General features: G+C 43.8%; 1 protein-coding gene across 2 annotated transcripts in view; it reads right to left on the minus strand.

Annotated features, from left to right (window-relative positions):
- Positions 1-144: 144 nt before the first annotated feature.
- The window catches only part of LOC139552540 (nuclear protein AMMECR1-like), a 34,175-nt gene continuing 13,760 nt past the window's right edge, over positions 145-20,559 (minus strand). Inside the window, exons 2-6 of one of the 2 annotated variants that reach the window (XM_071364362.1) lie at positions 19,626-19,736; positions 8,541-8,655; positions 7,549-7,639; positions 7,321-7,417; positions 145-7,020 (exon numbers count right to left, since the gene is read on the minus strand). In XM_071364362.1, coding sequence (XP_071220463.1) covers positions 6,906-7,020; positions 7,321-7,417; positions 7,549-7,639; positions 8,541-8,655; positions 19,626-19,736 — 529 coding nt within the window. In that variant the 3' untranslated portion in view covers positions 145-6,905. The remainder of the gene's footprint in view (positions 7,021-7,320; positions 7,418-7,548; positions 7,640-8,540; positions 8,656-19,625; positions 19,737-20,559) is intronic. The other variant, XM_071364363.1, reaches the window with a different exon arrangement.

Genomic DNA, 20,559 nt, shown 5'->3' on the forward strand with positions numbered 1-20,559 from the left:
TGGACTTGTTATCCAAGCTATAAATATAACCTAATGTGTATTGTATGACATGCAATCAGGCTCCAACTCTCCAAGCATACAACCAAATACGTTATCAGTCGTTTAACATGGAAAAACACCCATTACACAACTCACACACACACATTTATCTTTTCACTTGGTTTTATTCATTTTTATTGGCTAAATGAATTTAAAAGGTAATAACAATGTTTAAAACTACATTATCATATCCACAGCCATTGCTCACATACCCACTGATAACCCATCTATATATAAGATTTTCTCCCTCCCCACACATTTTTTAAAAACATTTTTCATTTTCTGTATTTTTTTGGAGCCATACTATCATAAATGCCCATTTCAAGTCTCATCACACTAACAGCAATTCAATGGGAGAGGAAGGAGACTCTAGCTCTAAAGGAGTCTTCCCCCCCCCCCAGTTCATATTATTCCATCAACATTTAAGTTACTAAAGCAGAGAAAGAGACGGAACCAAAAATGAAAAGTAGAAGAAATAAAAGGTGGGTGTGAGGGGTTACACCAGGCAACCCCGCGGCCCGTCATGCCACCACAGCAGAGACAGTTACTCTGCACAGCGACACGTCGCACAACTCTGTGTCTCACATTTTCAGAACATAGAAAACCACTAAAATAATTTAAACTAGATCCAAAATAGTTTTGGGGAAAATAATAGATTTTGATGTACAAAAACAGTAATTTCTTTTATTTTAGTAAATCTTATAAAAGTTCCAAACACAAGTTTATTGTAGTTCTTATTTGATTTATTATTGATTCATTTATTTATTTATTTTTTGTTTATCTATTAGTGCGATTGTATACCAGTGCAGCTACTGGGTCCAGAGTAAAGAAAAGAGGTCTTTATTCATCTTTAACGGCATAAAAAACAAGGACAAACTCATCTTTTATATAAAGTATAACTGCTGGTCTTTAGGAAAGAAACACAGAAACCCATACATCTAGGAGGCACGCTATGGGTTTTTTTGTTGTTGAAAAAATTAAAATAATGAAAATACAAGTGACGACAACAAAATAAAAAATTGTGTGCAACCAAGTAATTTCACTATCCTTGATGCCGGGTAAGGCTTCAGACATAATCAATGAAATTCATTGAATAAGAGGTTGCTAAAGAAATCAAAAAGACAAGTTAGAAATTGTACAAAAAAAACAGATTTAAAAAAAATCTGAAACAGACGGAAAGAAATAACATTTTGTCTCTTGCAGGGGTGTTTTTTGGAAGGACAGGAAGCCAGGCCTGAGGAGCAGCAGTTGGACTTGGCCAAAACATAGAGATGTATCGAGATCGCTACGTTGTATCTGTGCCATTATGGCGTCTGTGACAGCACGCGCAGTGCCATTGAGGCTTTCTCCATTTTCTTCTTCTTTTGATGTTTGAACAAAGTGTAAAGCTAACATTGATGACTTACTACCACCTGCAGTGATGGAGTCTTGAACCAAATTGTGTTCAATTTATTGTGGCCGCTAGATGGCAGCCATATAGCTTAAAGCCAATTACAAACTAGACAAACTAATTTGAAGAAAACAATGCTCTGCTCATTGGTCGATCACTCCCAACCCATAGGAATCCCCACCCAGTTGACCATTTTAAAAAGGAGGAAGCCCTAAATGTCCATGCAAAAACAGGTTACTTCCATGTTATGATCTCTATACATCTCTATGGGCCAGAGGCATCTTTGGTTCAGTTGAACATACAAAGGTAATAGGAGCTTAAGCATTCCACAAAAATATATGCATACCGGTACACATACAAGGGATGCAGGGGCTAAACCGGGCAATGGAACCAAATGACATTGTCTTTACACATTATCCCAGTTGTGTTAGTATGAACAATGGTCACTCATCCATGGGCAGAGGTGTTTAAACTAACTGCTAATTAGCAGTCAGAATAATCTTTTGAAGGACACCAGGAAAATCACATCACATTTGACTGAGATTTATTGATATTCATGAACCTTTACGTTCAGTCATTTCCATGTTAAATGACTGAACGTAAAGGTTCATGATGACATCAGCAATCACTCATCTGGCTCACTAAACCTGCCAACTAAACCCACCCTCATGTCCAGCTTAAAGAAACCACTGTTATAGAGGGCTACATGAATGACAATATTACATGAGAAGCACGACTTCCTTTGAGGGAGTTTGTAAGAGCCAGAGTTGAGTGAGAGCCTTCTGTCAGATGACCTTAAAGCTGATAATCAACTCCATGGATGAGTAAATGATACAGGACAGCTATAAAAACTCACGATTTAACAGAGTAAAACATGAAGTGTTATGGGTGTGCTTCTAAGAGGAACATCCAATCGTGGGCTGGACAGGGAAAGGGGCCTACGATGGGAGGCTGGAGAGGAGGGGCGATAGACCCCTTTTACTCCAACTCTTTACTGTCCCAGTCCAGGAGAGAATGTCCCCTTCTGATGCCACGATCTACTGAACGACAGACTATACCTTTAACCCCCAGGCCATGAGGCAGGGAGTTGGGGGGGGGGGGTTAGTAGTGACTTCTTGTCCTTTCAAACCTGCAGGGTGTTGACTTACACTGGTAGGAAAAAACACCTGTTGAACAGATCTGCATATATCAAGGATAATAAGTCGGATATGATCGATGAGTCCGCATGACCAGTCACGAAACTCGCGACCGCCCCAACATGAGGTCCAATAGCACCATTTTATTTATTTTTGATGATTTATACAAGTCTCTAAGCCTTCGATGTCAGGGATTAAACCATACTGTATGTTTTATACACACATGCAACAGAATGGACTGCATTTGTGTATACATATATCGGCAAGTATGTAAAAGAGAATGGTGGACTTGATTTTGCAGCAGAAAAGTATTCAGGTTGTGCTGTATTGAATGGACCAGAAAATGGGTACCCGATTGTTCAACAACAGGGATAGCTTGTCCCGCAGTTCTCTGAAAACTGTTTTTGTGACAAACTACTAGGCCAATATATCTCTTTACATAGGCCTCCTTTGTCTTGTCAATGTTTTTGAGCAGCATTTCCCTGACCACAAGAGGATAATATGAAGGAAATGCCATCCAATATCTGAGCAGGGAAGCACAGAGAACAGGATAGATGGACCATTACCACAATAACATCTAAACCAAGCATGTCTGTGGACAAACCCCTTCTACAATAGGCTAGATTAATGAAGTAAGCTGGGGTTTCTAATGTCCTGGTATGATTATAACAAAGGTTCCCATCTGCCTCCCGCTACAATGTGTCTATCTGAAGGTGAATGGGTGAATCAGGTTTTAAAGGCCCGTCACTGCCCTGTAGGTTGAGGTCAGTGTTAGACAGTACAGGACAGAGGAACACTCAGGGCACCATTTTACTGGTCCATCATTTATTAAATCAACACAACTGAAATCTGGGTCATTTCGGGTTACTGTGGATGGAATGCCAAAAGCCCTTAACATTTTGCATATAAAAATAAAATAAAAAGGATTAACCCTACTGTCAGTTGGTAAAAGATGTTTAAAAAAATATGTTCGTTCTTTTTTGTTTGTTGTACAAGCACCTCTCAAACCTGTACACGACACAGAGATCATTAGCTAATCCATTAACTACACTTGATAAAACATACCAACTACTGGGCATGGATGTGACTGACAAAAAGGAACACTTGAAGAGGACATTGACTAACTGGTTACTTGAAATCCCTGGCTCTTTATGTAGGGTTTGAATGCAGCTTGACCACTCTTTCTCAGTTTCCTCTGCATCCGTTTCAACCAGCTCACCAATCTGCCAAAACAGCTGACAAGACAGACCAACAACCCATGCATGGTTTCTAGTGGCACAGAGATGGGGAGCAACTGGTCCTGAAAACGGCAAGCACCTCAACAAACAGCAGCATGTCATGAGGAAATAACGGATTTGAACAAATCAACCGACGATGACCAGTTCCAAGGGTTTAAGGTTAGCTAGATGCTATCTCCAGAAGCCTCCACAAGATCTCATAGCGTTTTGACGAGAGCACATGAAAGTGTACAACTATGGCAACCGTCAGTCATCAAGCATGTAATGTCAAATGTGGATGTAAACATTGATTAGGCCTACATCAAGTTTCATTATTTGTCATTGTGGCCACAAGCTTCAGTTAAAATGGTATAAAAGCAGCGGAGGTGATGAGGACTAACAAACAGCACAAAGGAGTTCAAACGCTGGTGTGTATTCATCAGTCGGATTCCGTTGCAAATGTAAAACGTTTATCAATGAAAATGAGTTTCTATTGTACAAATTCAGGTAGTCCTCTCCGTTTCGTTCCATTTTCCCTGTTTACTCTAGGAACCAAACAGTAAACAGGTTTCATTGCAAAACATTTTGCAACAGACTCCGACTAATAAATACACCCCTGATGCTAACCCATGCTAACTGAGTAAGTCCAGATAATGTCTTACAGGCCCAGATTCCTAACCAGGACCAAAACACAAACTTTGAGAGGAAACCCAACGTTTGGGACCAAAGCCACCAGAATAAAGTAAACTCGTAGAGGAAGTAAACACAGAGGTTACAGATAAGAGGGGTGGGGGGGAAGCAAACATCTCAAGCCTACAAAACAACCACATGCATTAAAAACAGAATATGGCTTTAAGTAGTTTTAGCATATACCTGTCACTAGACTCAAGTCTCCTTCATTGGTTTTTCCTCTCAAACCAACTAGCATGAAATAACAGGATGACGGTATTTTTCTCAGAGGACAATGAATGAGAGGACAATGTGCTCTGCAGTCAACTCTCCAACCCTATCACAACCTCCAGCCCTGCAGTCAACTCTCCAACCCTATCACAACCTCCAGCCCTGCAGTCAACTCTCCAACCCTATCACAACCTCCAGCCCTGCAGTCAACTCTCCAACCCTATCACAACCTCCAGCCCTGCAGTCAACTCTCCAACCCTATCACAACCTCCAGCCCTGCAGTCAACTCTCCAACCCTATCACAACCTCCAGCCCTGCAGTCAACTCTCCAACCCTATCACAACCTCCAGCCCTGCAGTCAACTCTCCAACCCTATCACAACCTCCAGCCCTGCAGTCAACTCTCCAACCCTATCACAACCTCCAGCCCTGCAGTCAACTCTCCAACCCTATCACAACCTCCAGCCCTGCAGTCAACTCTCCAACCCTATCACAACCTCCAGCCCTGCAGTCAACTCTCCAACCCTATCACAACCTCCATCCCTGCAGTCAACTCTCCAACCCTATCACAACCTCCAGCCCTGCAGTCAACTCTCCAACCCTATCACAACCTCCAGCCCTGCAGTCAACTCTCCAACCCTATCACAACCTCCAGCCCTGCAGTCAACTCTCCAACCCTATCACAACCTCCAGCCCTGCAGTCAACTCTCCAACCCTATCACAACCTCCAGCCCTGCAGTCAACTCTCCAACCCTATCACAACCTCCAGCCCTGCAGTCAACTCTCCAACCCTATCACAACCTCCAGCCCTGCAGTCAACTCTCCAACCCTATCACAACCTCCAGCCCTGCAGTCAACTCTCCAACCCTATCACAACCTCCAGCCCTGCAGTCAACTCTCCAACCCTATCACAACCTCCAGCCCTGCAGTCAACTCTCCAACCCTATCACAACCTCCAGCCCTGCAGTCAACTCTCCAACCCTATCACAACCTCCAGCCCTGCAGTCAACTCTCCAACCCTATCACACCCTCCAGCCCTGCAGTCAACTCTCCAACCCTATCACAACCTCCAGCCCTGCAGTCAACTCTCCAACCCTATCACAACCTCCAGCCCTGCAGTCAACTCTCCAACCCTATCACAACCTCCAGCCCTGCAGTCAACTCTCCAACCCTATCACAACCTCCAGCCCTGCAGTCAACTCTCCAACCCTATCACAACCTCCAGCCCTATGGATCACTTTCACTAGCGGCCTGCTTCACAGAGACAAGGGACAGTTTACCTCCTTTGACGCAGCCATGATCATGCTAAAATGGCTTCCTCCATACATTTCTCAAGTTGGAAAGAAGAGCGGGTGAAAATATCTGAGCTGGAGCCGAACAAATTCAATTCAAGTTTTGCAGGTTTCATTACAAAACACTCAGGGGTGGAAATGAACGTCTCTGTCAAATATTTTGTCATGATCCTATTCCTAATTTAATACAGCGGTTTCAATCTCCTGTCGGATGTGAATTTAACAACAAACTTCTAACCACACACAGAAAAGCAAACACGTGTGGGGTAATGTAATAAAAAAGACCAGCAAGTACTAGTGGCGTGGCATCACAACCCTACAATCTACAACACTACAACGGGTTACAAAGGCCAAACCAACATTAGTCTATTTCTTGAGAAGAATCGCAAAATTGAGTCTTCCAGAACGGCTGTTGGCTTGCCACATGACACACATAATGCCAAGCTGGCTACTAAGAAAGGATTCAACAGAAAAAGATAAACATGTCCCTAATAGATGGGACACTGTAGCTAAGCCTACACAAAATATGAGCCTATACCTTTATGCATTACGAATTCACCATATATATGACTTGCTTCCATCCACAGAATCAAAAGCCTGATTAGGATTGTTTGAAAATAATACATTTAGGAAAATCGAGTATTTGTGAACAAAAATAAAAACTAAAGGGGTTATAGATATTGATATATATGCTGCAAAAACTAAATCAATAGGAGGATAAAAATAAAAGATTTTAGTTTTTTCTCGTCATCATCAATTGATGCTCATTTTGCCACCCGTTGCCACATCAACGTCTGGGAGAGCGTCAGCATGGCAACGGAAACTATCATCATAAAATGGTACAGTAGTAGAGATAGCTAGACCAGGAGGGGGCGGGCTCTCCTGGGAAAAGGTCGGCAGAGAGGTCCAGTGATTGGTCATGCGGCTCGCTGTCAGGAATAATGGTTGTATGGGGGTAGAGGGTGCCCGGTGCCGTTCTGGTAGTGATGGTGCTGGCGGTGGGCAATGTACTCAGCATAGCTCATTGTCATCTTCTCGCTACGGTACCTAAACAAGAGGAGAGAGAAGTTAGAGAAGGAACAGTTACCCCAACTTACCTGGCAGTGGCACTAGAATCTCTACACCCTAATGCTGCTATGGATACAGCAGTACTCCTTCACTGATTTCTGTCTGTACTGTGGCAAACAAGACCACGGTGGGCTTTGGGAGGGTCCCCTACAGTAATGATGCACCAGTCACATATTCCCAGCAGTAAGCAACACTTTCATCATCTACACTGAAGGCAGAGCCAAGGCCAGCAGCAGTGGAAGTCAGCAACCGGTGTGAAAGGAGAGCAGCCTCTCTTACCTGGTCAACTTAATGGTCTTCCTGAAGTCATTTGTGATGGGAGCTTTGTAGCCTCCCTTTCGTAGTAAGGAATCTATGGTCTGAATGTGGTCCCATCCTGCACAGAGAAGGTTATATCCCCTTGAATATCCCCCTTTATGTCCCCTTGAATCCCACTTCTCTCTAGAACCAAGACCTTCAGTCATACAGACATTATACAACGGTGATGGGACACACGATTCCACTTACCTTGCTCTTTTGCGACCTCTGGTAGGTAGGTGGCGGTGCGCTTTGATCCTTTTTCATTGAAAAACTCTATCCTAATGCCATGAACACCCACCTACAGGCCAGAGAAAGGAGAGACAGAGACAGAGAGGGAAGAACAGACATCACATGAATGGACAGGAACAACAGACACATGCCTATATACACTACATGTCTTCGGCCAAACACTCCAGAAAAACTGCAGCATTACCTAACAGTGTTACTAACCTATAGAAGTATGAGATACCATACCCGGTCACAGGGAGGGCTAACTCTTGAAATTCCGTCTGTCACTACAGATTTAGGAAAAACAGCTTTTAGTTTCGTCGTACCTCACTTATGGAACAATCTACAGAACACCCTACAGTTGGATGAGTTGGTGCCTTTTGGGCAAATCAGATTGTTGGTTGAGGGTCAAAATCCGGTCAAGATAGCTCGGGGGATTGTTCGAGTTAGAATTCAAAATCTGCGGGTGACACACAATCACCCACCCACGCCACGGGCCCTTGCCCCCCCCCCCCCCCTCTGGGTCAGCAAGGTCACTGCTTACGTCCTCACAACAAAGACAGACTGCCTGTGTATGGTACTTGTCTGCCTAAATCATGCTTGCTGTGTGGATCTCCAGGCTGCAATGGGGTCCAGTTCATTCAGAACCAGAAACTGCAGCAGAGGCCTATTCCTATTTCATTCTCATCTCTACTTCACACTGGAGATTGTCTCTCCCAGCGTACTGCTCTGTGTGGAGAGCGTACTGCTCTGCTCTGTGTGGAGAGTGTACTGCTCTGTGTGGAGAGCGTACTGCTCTGTGTGGAGAGCGTACTGCTCTGTGTGGAGAGTGTACTGCTCTCCGGTGCACTGTAAACCTCAACTGCTGGATTCCCATATGTGAAGGCTATTTAATTTCAATAAAAATAAAATGACTGAAGAGTATTGCATAAGATGAATTAATAGCTACCTGTCTTGTTTCAGTCTCTTACCTCCCAGTCAAGGTAATCACCGACGTCCTCGAAGTTGGTGAGCAGAGACACCGAGCAGAAGAGGCGTGGCAGCTCGTCCCTCGTCACGGGGGGAAAGCGGCTGTCTTTAAGGGCACTGTGGAGACAACAGGGGACGTTTAGGGACAACATCAGCTGCACTACTTTGAACCAGTTTCAACTGGAAGACCAACAGATTATCAATGACAATGTCCACCCAAAGTACATATTTGCGTTTCATCTCATCTTACTATGAGCCACATGGCATTATGTTTATAATGAAAAGAAAGACCAAATCTCTCTGATAAGAGAACATGTAAATGAAGAAACCCTGCAAGCATTTTCCTTTATCCTTTCAGAAGACATTAGCCATGAAGTGATATCTTCCGTGCTACATTTCAGAAAGTGCCCATCTGAGGGGATGTAAAAATAGAATGACCTGATGGCAGGTGAGTCTCCGTATTGACTGGACCCACAGACTCTTCATATCAGATTCTAATTTTCCCTCTCTCCCCCACTCCACTCCATCCTAACAAAAGACTGCTGCCACCACCCTTTCTGCACACGACGGCACACCATCTTCCTGCTCATGTCATGACAGCACAGATGAATGGAGTCAGTTACAGTCTCCATGAGCCATAACCTACCACCACACGCTGTCCTAATTCACCCATAGGAGTGAAATGCCATGTGGTGATGGCATGCTGTCATAGTGCTGCCTCTTCTACATATTTGTACTGTTAGAACACTCATATGGTAACAACACACGGGATGAACTGTGAACGCTGAACAGCATCCCTTTTAAGTCCATGATGTGTTAAATAGGACTCTGCTTCTTTCAGTCCAGGATTGGGAGTGACAAGCTGAGTTCAGTAGAAAGAGGCCCATTAATTTATCTTACCAGAGGGAGATGTGGGAGAGGAGCATGAAGAAGCAACATAACAAAGACATAAAACAGGTCGGCTCACTGTTTGTGGACGACACCTCACAGCAAATGATCTCTCAGAGTAATTGACTTCTTAGGACCTGAGGGCACGCTGAGGGCACGCTGAGGGCACGCTGAGGGCACGCTGAGGGCACGCTGAGGGAATGATAAGCAGAGGACCTGACAAGGCAGCAGATTACTGGGCAGCTAAGGCGGAGTGAAGGGAATCCATTTTTGTATATATGTGAGTATTGAGGAGGACAACACAGCACTCTTGTACAGAACAAACAGACAAGCCTAAACTAAAACACTTTCAGAGGCTTCAATCTAGACTCAAGAGCTTTCAGAAGGTTATCTTGCATTTCACAGAGGCCCTTAGCAAGCAACAATGACATTCCCCACGAGTCAGGCCCTTCCAATATCTGGAATTTCTCCTGTTTCACTGGCCCCTCCCTTTTCCTGTGCTAACAACATAGTTAGCCTAGTGGTGAGTTGGATTTTAGACAGTCCACCCATATTCTAGAATGTCCTGACCTGCTATAACATTGGCTCTCAGAGCCTCAGTGGCTAGACAACAGCCATGGAGACGTTCTAACGTCTGTGTTGCTGCAGCCATTCTCTGCAGCGCCAGTGTAAGATTCCATGGGAGAGAGGGGAATTCTACATGCTGCTGGCTGCAGATCCGACTGATTGACTAGAGGGCAGGGTTGGCAAATCTTAACCAGACAGGAGACGGATACACAAACAACAGCACCCACATACCTCTGGCACTCACAGGAGAGTAGCGAAGCTTATCCTCTCAGAAGAGTCATTAAACAAATAAATCTGTCTTTTTACTGAGCTGACCCTTTTATCCAAATAGGTCTGGCTTGGATTAATACTGCATTTCACACATGTTCACATTTATAGACCTATAGCTGAATACAAACACAAGACTGCACCTGAGAGTGAGTACAACAGGAATGTAACTAGCCTGGCTGGCTGGCAGTGTCAGAGCACCAGGTCATTGAGTTTGACATCGCTAGCAGCCCTCTAAAAGGGCTGTCTACTAAAACAAACAGATGATCGCAACCTCTACAAAATGGCTGCTCTGGACTTCAAGCGCAACACAGAGACAAAACATGCTTTGTAAGATCCTCTGACGTTAACCTGTTCCTCCTCTACAGACCAAGACTCCTGATGTACGCTTATCTAAGGAACAGAATTAAATGATTAAATACCAGATGTGGATGCTAAACGGTGATCGGATTGGTATCTATAATCTGAAATGGAAAAGCTATTTTAATACCAGTTGTAGACAGGGTCTACCAATGAAGGGGAACGTAAATGTTTGCAGAGATAAATTAGAGAAGAGATGAGAACATTGTCAGTTACTTCATAGTATATTGAAACAGGACAACCAACACACACTCATGTATGACATTGATACTGTGCATGTCAGATCACTGGGAGGGTGAGGCCATGCAGCAAGGCTGAACGGCCCTGTTGACAGTAGTGCAGATCACATGACTGACACATGCAGATAAACAGACAGAGAGAAAAGGAGACAGACAGACGGACAGAAAGACAGACAGGCAGAAGGAGACAGACAGACAGAGGCAGAGAGAGACAGATAGACAGACAGGCAGACACATTCAAACCAGTTCTGCCCAGACTCTGAAGGTAATGCATTCTTTATTGGATTGTCGGATACTCTTTCATCCCCTGCACCACACACACACACACACACACACACACACACACACACACACACACACACACACACACACACACACACACACACACACACACACACACACACACACACACACACGCACACGCACACGCACACGCACACAGACAGACAGACAGACAGACACACACAGACAGACACACACAGCTCAACCAGATCCTCTCTCCCCCACTGTGGGCCAGAGAGGCTATTAGGTTGATTAAAATCACACACCAAGAAAGACTTCTAGAAACGAATCAAAAAAAGAAGCACATTTAATACAAAATCAGCCTAGTAGGCCTACTTTGCATAAAATACTGTATTGTACTGTATTATATCCTTTACTGGTCGATACTGATATGAAGGTTGATATTAACTCCAGGAGACCTGGCCCCTCTAGGGAGACAGACCACTCATCAAATGAATGCACTGGTAAATAATTGCCTTTAAAACAGGCAATGGTGCATCTGAACTGGGCATGACAGTGTAAATGAGTTCCATACATTTCTGAGGCAAGCTGAGCACAGAGCAGCATCTCTCAGTGAGGTAAACCCCTCCTGGAGGTCCCTGGGGCCATGCCGTTCCTCCGCTCCATGTACATGCTTTGCATGATTTATTCAGCACCAAAGGTCCTTTGACCTAGACAAAACTGAAAACACACACACAAGCTCAAAAGGTACAAGCTCCTAGTTATGTTTTTGTATATGGTAAGATGGAGGGGTGTTCTGTAGAATTGCTGAGTTAAAAAGCCTAAAGTCCCTAAACATTAACTGGATAATTAAAGGACAACGGTTACTTGGTACAATAGCTGCTTGCAGCCATCTGCATTTTAATCATCCTGTACTTTTGCCATGAACATTCTGCTCTGTGAAAAACATGAGCATTTAAACCATTGGTTTTAAAAGGTCTCAACGGCAGAGGTGTGCCGTGCTTGGACAATGGTTATTTTCTTGTTTGTGCCTGTTTTGTCCTCCCTACAGTCAGAAGATAGCCTAACTGTGTGTTTAACACAAACATCTTCCTAAGCATGCATTCTGTTCTGCCTGGTGAGAGAGATTGTGGCATTAGGAAATCTATAAATATGAATAACAAAAACCAGGGAGATTGTAATGCAGTGGGAGGGAAAAGTGTCTGAAAACCAAAACAACCACGAGATGTTTAGCACAAGCACCGAAACAGAAACTAAAGCTGGCCTGTCTGTTCGGCTCAGTATAAATACATGATCAATAGTGATGGGGGAAAACAATTTATATAGTTGCATATTGGGATATTACTTTTTGACGATATATTGTATCGTTTTGACAATATTGTAATATACTTTTTGCGCTAGTTAGCTGTACCTCCACAAAAACTTGAGTATTTTTCCTCATTGCTTGTTCTCCATCTTCTTTTTAAATACGGAGCCAATTTCTTTTCAGCATTTCCATTACTGAACAAAACTAGTTTTCTTCATGGCTCTCTCTTGTTCCTCTGCAGCAGACATATGGGTAGCAGTATGTTTGGAGCATCGGTATCACAATACATATAGAATCGCAATACATATCGTATAGGCACTTAAGTACCGTGATAATATCGTATCGTGAGGTCCCTAGCAACTCCCTTATGATCAGACACAGCTAACAAGCTAGAAAATCATAGCATTACTTTTTTTATGCAAGACATGAAGGATAATCTTTCATTTGATCAAAGAAGCCAGTTATATTGATAACATTACTGTTGGAGTTAAACACCAAAAGGCCCCCTTTTCCCAGAAGTACCCCAGGCCTCACTAATGACATTAGTGCCCACAGAGGCAGGCGGGCTGAGTGAACAAAACCATCAGCTTTATTGGCATCCTCATCTGGACGCTTCGGCCTGCTTTTTTTGGTTCCCCCTCACAACACACTGCTCTCCCCCTCCCCCAACCTCCCTCCCAACTCTTGAAAAACAAATTAACCGAGAGGCCTGCCATTTGTGGTACCTAGATACAGTTCAATCCACTGAGGAAACTTTTAAAAAACATTCTCCTCGAACCTTGACTGTACCTACGGTGAACTCAACCAAAACAAACGCTTGTGTAAACACAGTTATCACACCAATACTCTGCTTGACGCTGTTCAAAAATATGCATGTCAACTAAATAAATACAAAACATGTTGCTTAAATATTAATGTATGGGCTCCTATGTTGTTATCAGATCAAATTAATTAAGTGATTTAGTCCAGTAAACTTAACATTTTCTGTGACAGCAGAAAGCTTGAACTCTGTTGCAGTGCATGACCTCCTCTACAGGCCTCAGTGTGGAATCATCCTAACAACAGCGCTGGCCAATAGGAGGCTGGCAGGAGTCTTAACTTGTAGCCAATAGGAGACCAGTTCCAGATGTCAGTGAGTATGTGTGCCTGTGAGTGAGTGTGTTTGCCACTGTATGTGTGTGAGAAAGAGATAGAGAGCTACAGCTCAGCCTCACGTGCACCCCCTGCCCATTCAAATAGTGTTATTTGTTCCTGTCCACCTGGCATGCTGCTTCTCCCCAATGAATTAGCCATTTCCTTACAAAACCCAACAAGACAGAATTGTTTTCGATGATGGTGGGTGTTCCTTTCAGTGACAGAATAATAAGAACGCAAAAAGACAGCTAGATTCACACCCAGAGAACTCAAAACATGTCTGCCATCTTTTTTACTTTAATATAACGAAAGGGAAGTGTTGGGTGAATGTTTTCTCCCAAAAGATTTGCTGTCACCCCTTCTTCCCTCCTCTCTTTTTGTTCATGCCTATGAGGCAAAAATGTGGAGATATCCCAGCAGGAGACAGAACAGACACGGTGCTCCTGCTAGTGCCTACAATCGTCTCCCCGGTCACTGGTCACCACCCTCCGCCTCATAGTACTTGATGGGTCAGAACCAGCTGCTCTGCTTTTATCTTCCACTGAGGGTGCAGGGTCCAACGTTAACATTTTTTTCTCACTGGCCCAAAAACAATTTCTACTGGCCCGGACATGGTGTCGTTTTTAAATGCATTGGGGTCATGCAGGGCCTATAGGTTGCCATGATTCTCTCTGCATTCAGCTATTAATAGGCTACATTTGGTTATTATGATATGTAATAAAAAGCTGTGCAATGCACACTGAACCAAAATATAAAACGCAAAAACTTCAAAAGAGTTTACTGAGATTCTACAGTCAACTCAAATAAAATTCATTCGGCCTTCATCTATGGCTTTCACATGACTGGGAATACAGATATGCATCTGTTGGTCACAGATATATTTTTTTTAAAGTAGGGGCGTGGGATCAGAAAACCAGTCAGTATCTGGCGTGACCAGCATTTGCCTCATGCAGTGCGACATCTCCTTCACATAGAGTTGATCAGGCTGTTGATTATGGCCTGTGGAATGTTGTCCCACTCCTCTTCAACGCCTGTGTGAAATTGCTGGATATTGGCAAACTGGAACACGCTGTCATACATGTTGATCCAGAGCATCCCAAACATGCTCAATGGGTGACATGTCTGGTGAGTACGCAGGCCATGGAAGAACTGGAATATTTTCAGCTTCCTGGAATTGTGTACAGATCCTTGTGACATGGGGCCGTGCATTACCTTGCTGAAACATGAGGTGATGGCGGAGGCTGAATGGCACGACATTGGGCCTCATGATTTCGTCAGTGTATCTCTGTGCATTAAAATTGCCATTGAGTCACTTTACGCCTACCTACATGTACATATTATTCCAATTACCTCGACTAACATGTAACCCGCACATTGACTCGGTACCCCCTGTATATAGCCTCGTTATTGTTATTTTATTGTTGCTCATTTATTTTATTTAGTCAATCTTTTTCTTAACTCTTATTCTTCTTAAAACTGCATGGTTGGTTAAGGGCTTGTAAGTAAGCATTTTACAGTAAGGTTGTATTCCATTATTCGGCACGTGACATAACATTTTATTCAATTTTTTATTTGAAAATGCAATTGTGTTCATTGTCCGTAGCTTATGCCTGCCCATACCATAACCCCACCGCCACCATGGGGCACTCTGTTTACAACGTTGAGCAAAGCGAGCAAACCGCTCGCTTAACACAACGCCTTACACGCCATCTGCCATCTGCCCTGTACAGTTGAAAATGGGATTCATCCTTGAAGAGCACACTCCAGCGTGCCAGTGGCCATCAAAGGTGAGCATTTGCCCACTGAAGTCGGTTACGACGCCAAACAGCAGTCAGGTCAAGACCCTGGTGAGGACGATGAGCACGCAGATGAGCTTCCCTCAGACGGTTGCAGACAGTTTGTGTAGAACTTCTTCGGTTGTGCAAACCCACAGTTTCATCAGCTGTCCGGGTAGCTGGTCTCAGACGATCCCGCAGGTGAAAAAGCCTGATGTGGAGGTCCTGGGCTGGAGTGGTTACATGTGGTCTGTGGTTGTGAGGCCAGTTGGACGTACTGCCTTATTCTCTAAAACGACATTGGAGGCAGCTTATGGTAGAGAAATTAACATAAAATTCTCTGGCAAGAGCTCTGGTGGACATTCCTGCAGTCAGCATGCCAATTGCATACCCCCTCAAAACTTGAGACATCTGTGGCATTGTGTTGTGTGATAAAACTGCACATTTTAGAGTGGCCTTTTGTTGTCCCCAGGACAAGGTGCACCTGTGTAATGAACATATTTTTTTAATAAGCTTCTTGATATGCCACACCTGTTAGGTGGATGGATTATCTTGGCAAAGAAGAAATTCTCACTAACAGGGATGTAAACAAATTCATGCACAAAATTTGAGAGAAATAAGCTTTTTGTGCGTATGGAAAATGTTGGCGATCTTTAATTTCAGCTCATGAAACATGGGCCCAAAACTTTACATGTTGCGTTTATATTTTTGTTCAGTATAATTTACCAATGCAAGTCATTACTCTATTCCTTAGAGTTGCATTGTATTGATTGCATTCATTTTTGTTTCTAAAGTATGTCATTTTGAAAAAATAAATGTTACAGCTAAAAATTGGATGCTTGCCCTTTAAAGGGTAACTGTCAATCCCAATTTCAACCTTTGCCCAACCCCTTCAAATAAAAAAAAATGCATTCAGGTGAAAAGTTGGTGGTGGGGGGAACTGCTCATAAATATACAGTTTTGGGCTGGATAAACATAGTTGTACCCGATCTCACTAAAAAATTATTACCAGAAGTCCACTGACATGCTCTGATAATAACATGATGTGCTTCACGAGCAAATACAGCTCTGAACAGTTAGCTCAATGGTCAGGCACCGAGTTCCTGACATGTATTGCCACTTACGGTCAAAGTTCAAATTCCCCATGGTGTGCAAAACAAATCTTTGAAATGTGGTATTGCGGTATTGTGTTGGGAAGAAAAGTGCAATCTTCACCTTGAAAATTAAGATTAAAGGCTCAATTCAATCCAATCTGCATTACAGTATTTACGCAGTTGCTCTTTTTCCAATGGTGAAATGAATTCACAGATTTATACGGTACCCAAGCCCCTACAACTACAACCAGGGCGACCCCTCTCCCAGGTATGCTTTTACTTTTCAGAATTAGAAGTGAGTGGGCACAGATGCATAACATAAAGGATTTGAAGAAAATATATATATCTGCCCCATGTGGGATTAGAATTCACAACCACTGAACTGCAACTGTCGAGCAGACTGTGCCACCGATCGGTCATAGCAGTTGGGGAAAAATACAACGACTTGACATGACCACCAATGTCATCTATTTCTTCTTAAAATGAATGTAGCTACGAATATAAACGTATAATCCTCAAAGCCTACATGTTTTTTTTCCTTTGTAAAAAGCGCAGATGTTTATGAAACGCTAAGCAAAAAGTTATTATTTGGTCATACACGGAAATATGCCTTACTTTTAAATTGTGTAACGTCAGTAGTCTAGTCAAGGGAAGCATCATGCAAAATATAGTGGCACACTCCACTTACCAAGTCCATTGCCAAATAAGGCACACTGTCACCTGCTTTTATAGAAAGACTTGAGGTGGTACCACCCAGCACATATAGAAGAGAGTGTATTTCATACCGAACCCCTCCCTTGAGGTGGTACCACCCAGCACATATAGAAGAGAGTGTATTTCATACCGAACCCCTCCCTTGAGGTGGTACCACCCAGCACATATAGAAGAGAGTGTATTTCATACCGAACCCCTCCCCTGAGGTGGTACCACCCAGCACATATAGAAGAGAGTGTATTTCATACCGAACCCCTCCCTTGAGGTGGTACCACCCAGCACATATAGAAGAGAGTGTATTTCATACCGAACCCCTCCCTTGAGGTGGTACCACCCAGCACATATAGAAGAGAGTGTATTTCATACCGAACCCCTCCCTTGAGGTGGTACCACCCAGCACATATAGAAGAGAGTGTATTTCATACCGAACCCCTCCCTTGAGGTGGTACCACCCAGCACATATAGAAGAGAGTGTATTTCATACCGAACCCCTCCCTTGAGGTGGTACCACCCAGCACATATAGAAGAGAGTGTATTTCATACCGAACCCCTCCCTTGAGGTGGTACCACCCAGCACATATAGAAGAGAGTGTATTTCATACCGAACCCCTCCCTTGAGGTGGTACCACCCAGCACATATAGAAGAGAGTGTATTTCATACCGAACCCCTCCCTTGAGGTGGTACCACCCAGCACATATAGAAGAGAGTGTATTTCATACCGAACCCCTCCCCTGAGGTGGTACCACCCAGCACATATAGAAGAGAGTGTATTTCATACCGAACCCCTCCCTTGAGGTGGTACCACCCAGCACATATAGAAGAGAGTGTATTTCATACCGAACCCCTCCCTTGAGGTGGTACCACCCAGCACATATAGAAGAGAGTGTATTTCATACCGAACCCCTCCCTTGAGGTGGTACCACTCAGCACATATAGAAGAGAGTGTATTTCATACCGAACCCCTCCCCTGAGGTGGTACCACCCAGCACATATAGAAGAGAGTGTATTTCATACCGAACCCCTCCCTTGAGGTGGTACCACCCAGCACATATAGAAGAGAGTGTATTTCATACCAAACCCCTCCCTTGAGGTGGTACCACCCAGCACATATAGAAGAGAGTGTATTTCATACCGAACCCCTCCCTTGAGGTGGTACCACCCAGCACATATAGAAGAGAGTGTATTTCATACCGAACCCCTCCCCTGAGGTGGTACCACCCAGCACATATAGAAGAGAGTGTATTTCATACCGAACCCCTCCCCTGAGGTGGTACCACCCAGCACATATAGAAGAGAGTGTATTTCATACCGAACCCCTCCCTTGAGGTGGTACCACCCAGCACAGCTAGAAGAGAGTGTATTTCATACCGAACCCCTCCCTTGAGGTGGTACCACCCAGCACAGCTAGAAGAGAGTGTATTTCATACCGAACCCCTCCCTTGAGGTGGTACCACCCAGCACATATAGAAGAGAGTGTATTTCATACCGAACCCCTCCCTTGAGGTGGTACCACCCAGCACATATAGAAGAGAGTGTATTTCATACCGAACCCCTCCCTTGAGGTGGTACCACCCAGCACATCTAGAAGAGAGTGTATTTCATACCGAACCCCTCCCTTGAGGTGGTACCACCCAGCACAGCTAGAAGAGAGTGTATTTCATACCAAACCCCTCCCTTGAGATGACATAAGTGTTCCTACATTACCATTTCAAATGGTTAAGAGATGAAGCGCTAGGGGCAAAAAGAGCTAGGTTTACTACAAAAAGTCCAAAATATATATATTTTGCAACGAACTGTCAAAATAAAGACCAGAATTGACGTATTTCTATACAACTATGCCTAAATCATCTGGTTTTCGATCAAACATTTTTTTTTTAAATGAAAGTTACTCTTTAAGACAAACGCGATATATTGAATGGCTACAGTAGGCCAGCCAAGATGAATGCTAGGTGTCTTTGTGCAGACTATCAACAGTAGCCATTATATTGTTAGTATGTTCACTATTGAAGGTTTACTTTTGTAAATCACCTTCCCTAAAATCAATAAGCTCCGCAAATGGATGAATGAGTGCATATTTTTGCTCTGGACAGCTTGTGTGTGCTGTGTTAAGGTATCAACTGATGTCACTTGCGGGAGTGTGGTGGTGCTTGAATGAGCGGCCAATCATATTGCTCAAATACAAATATCATGACTTTTCGGTGTTTAGTCTTCAATGGTTTTAAATAAATGGTAGATTGCAACAGAGCAGGTAAATGTTCAACTGGAACGCAAAAATAAACTGAAAAGTTACTGGGCCAGTCGGGACAGTGATTGACGAGATCCACTGGTCCGACATGTTTTTACTGGCCCCGGGCCAGCGTTAATGTCGGTTCCTGGGGAGACTTTTGTTTAGGGGAAAAGCAAGACAATGTAAAGACTGATATCAGTGGTTTAAACTAAAGAAGAGTACAGTACATGCTTGGAAACTCTGGGCATGATCAGGTTAAGAGAGTGGCTTACCTGGTAAGGGTGTACTCCCTGAGTCCTGGGTGGAGGTTCATGGCAGAAAATGTACCTATACATCCCCTCAACCGCTTGTCTCTGCCTATTTTCCATGTGACAAACAGCGGGCTGTAAGAGAAAGAAGGGAAGACAATGTTAGGACCTTTAGAGTTAAACACATTAGAACACAGGTGTCAAACTCATTCCACGGGGGGCCGAGTGTCTGCGGGTTTTCGCTCCTCCCTTGTACTTGATTGATGAATTAACATCACTAATTAGTTAGGAACTCCCCACACCTGGTTGTCTAGGGCTTTATTGAAAGGAAAAACCAAAAACCTGCAGACACTAGGCCCTCCGTGGAATGAGTTTGACACCCCTGCATTAGAACATCAGTTAAAATCTTGGCCCAATACATCGTTTGAAGGTCCAGGATTCACTTACAGTGCATTTGGAAAGTATTAAGACCCCTTGACTTTTTCCACATTATAGCCTTATTCTAAAATGTATTAAATTATTTATTTTTCTCATCAATCTACACACAATATATAGGGAGGTGACCAAGAACCCGATGGTCACTCTGACAGAGTTCTAGAGTTCCTCTGTGGAGATGGGAGAACCTTCCAGAAGGACAACCATCTCTGCAGCACTCCACCAATCAGGACATTATGGTAGAGTGGCCAGACGGAAGCCACTCCTCAGTAAAAGGCACATGACAGCCCGCTTGGAGTCTGCCAAAAGGCACCTAAACGACTCTCAGACCATGAAAAACAAGATTATCTGGTCTGATGAAACCAAGATTGAACTCCTTGGCCTGAATGCCAAGCATCACGCCTGGAGGAAATCAGGCACCACTCATCACCTGGCCAATACCATCCCTACGTTAAAGCATGGTGGTGGCAGCATCATGCTGTGGGGATGTTTTTCAGCGGCAAGGACTGGGAGACTAGTCAGG

The sequence above is a fragment of the Salvelinus alpinus genome, chromosome 24, assembly GCF_045679555.1.
Source record: "Salvelinus alpinus chromosome 24, SLU_Salpinus.1, whole genome shotgun sequence".
Classification (NCBI taxonomy): Eukaryota; Metazoa; Chordata; class Actinopteri; order Salmoniformes; family Salmonidae; genus Salvelinus; species Salvelinus alpinus.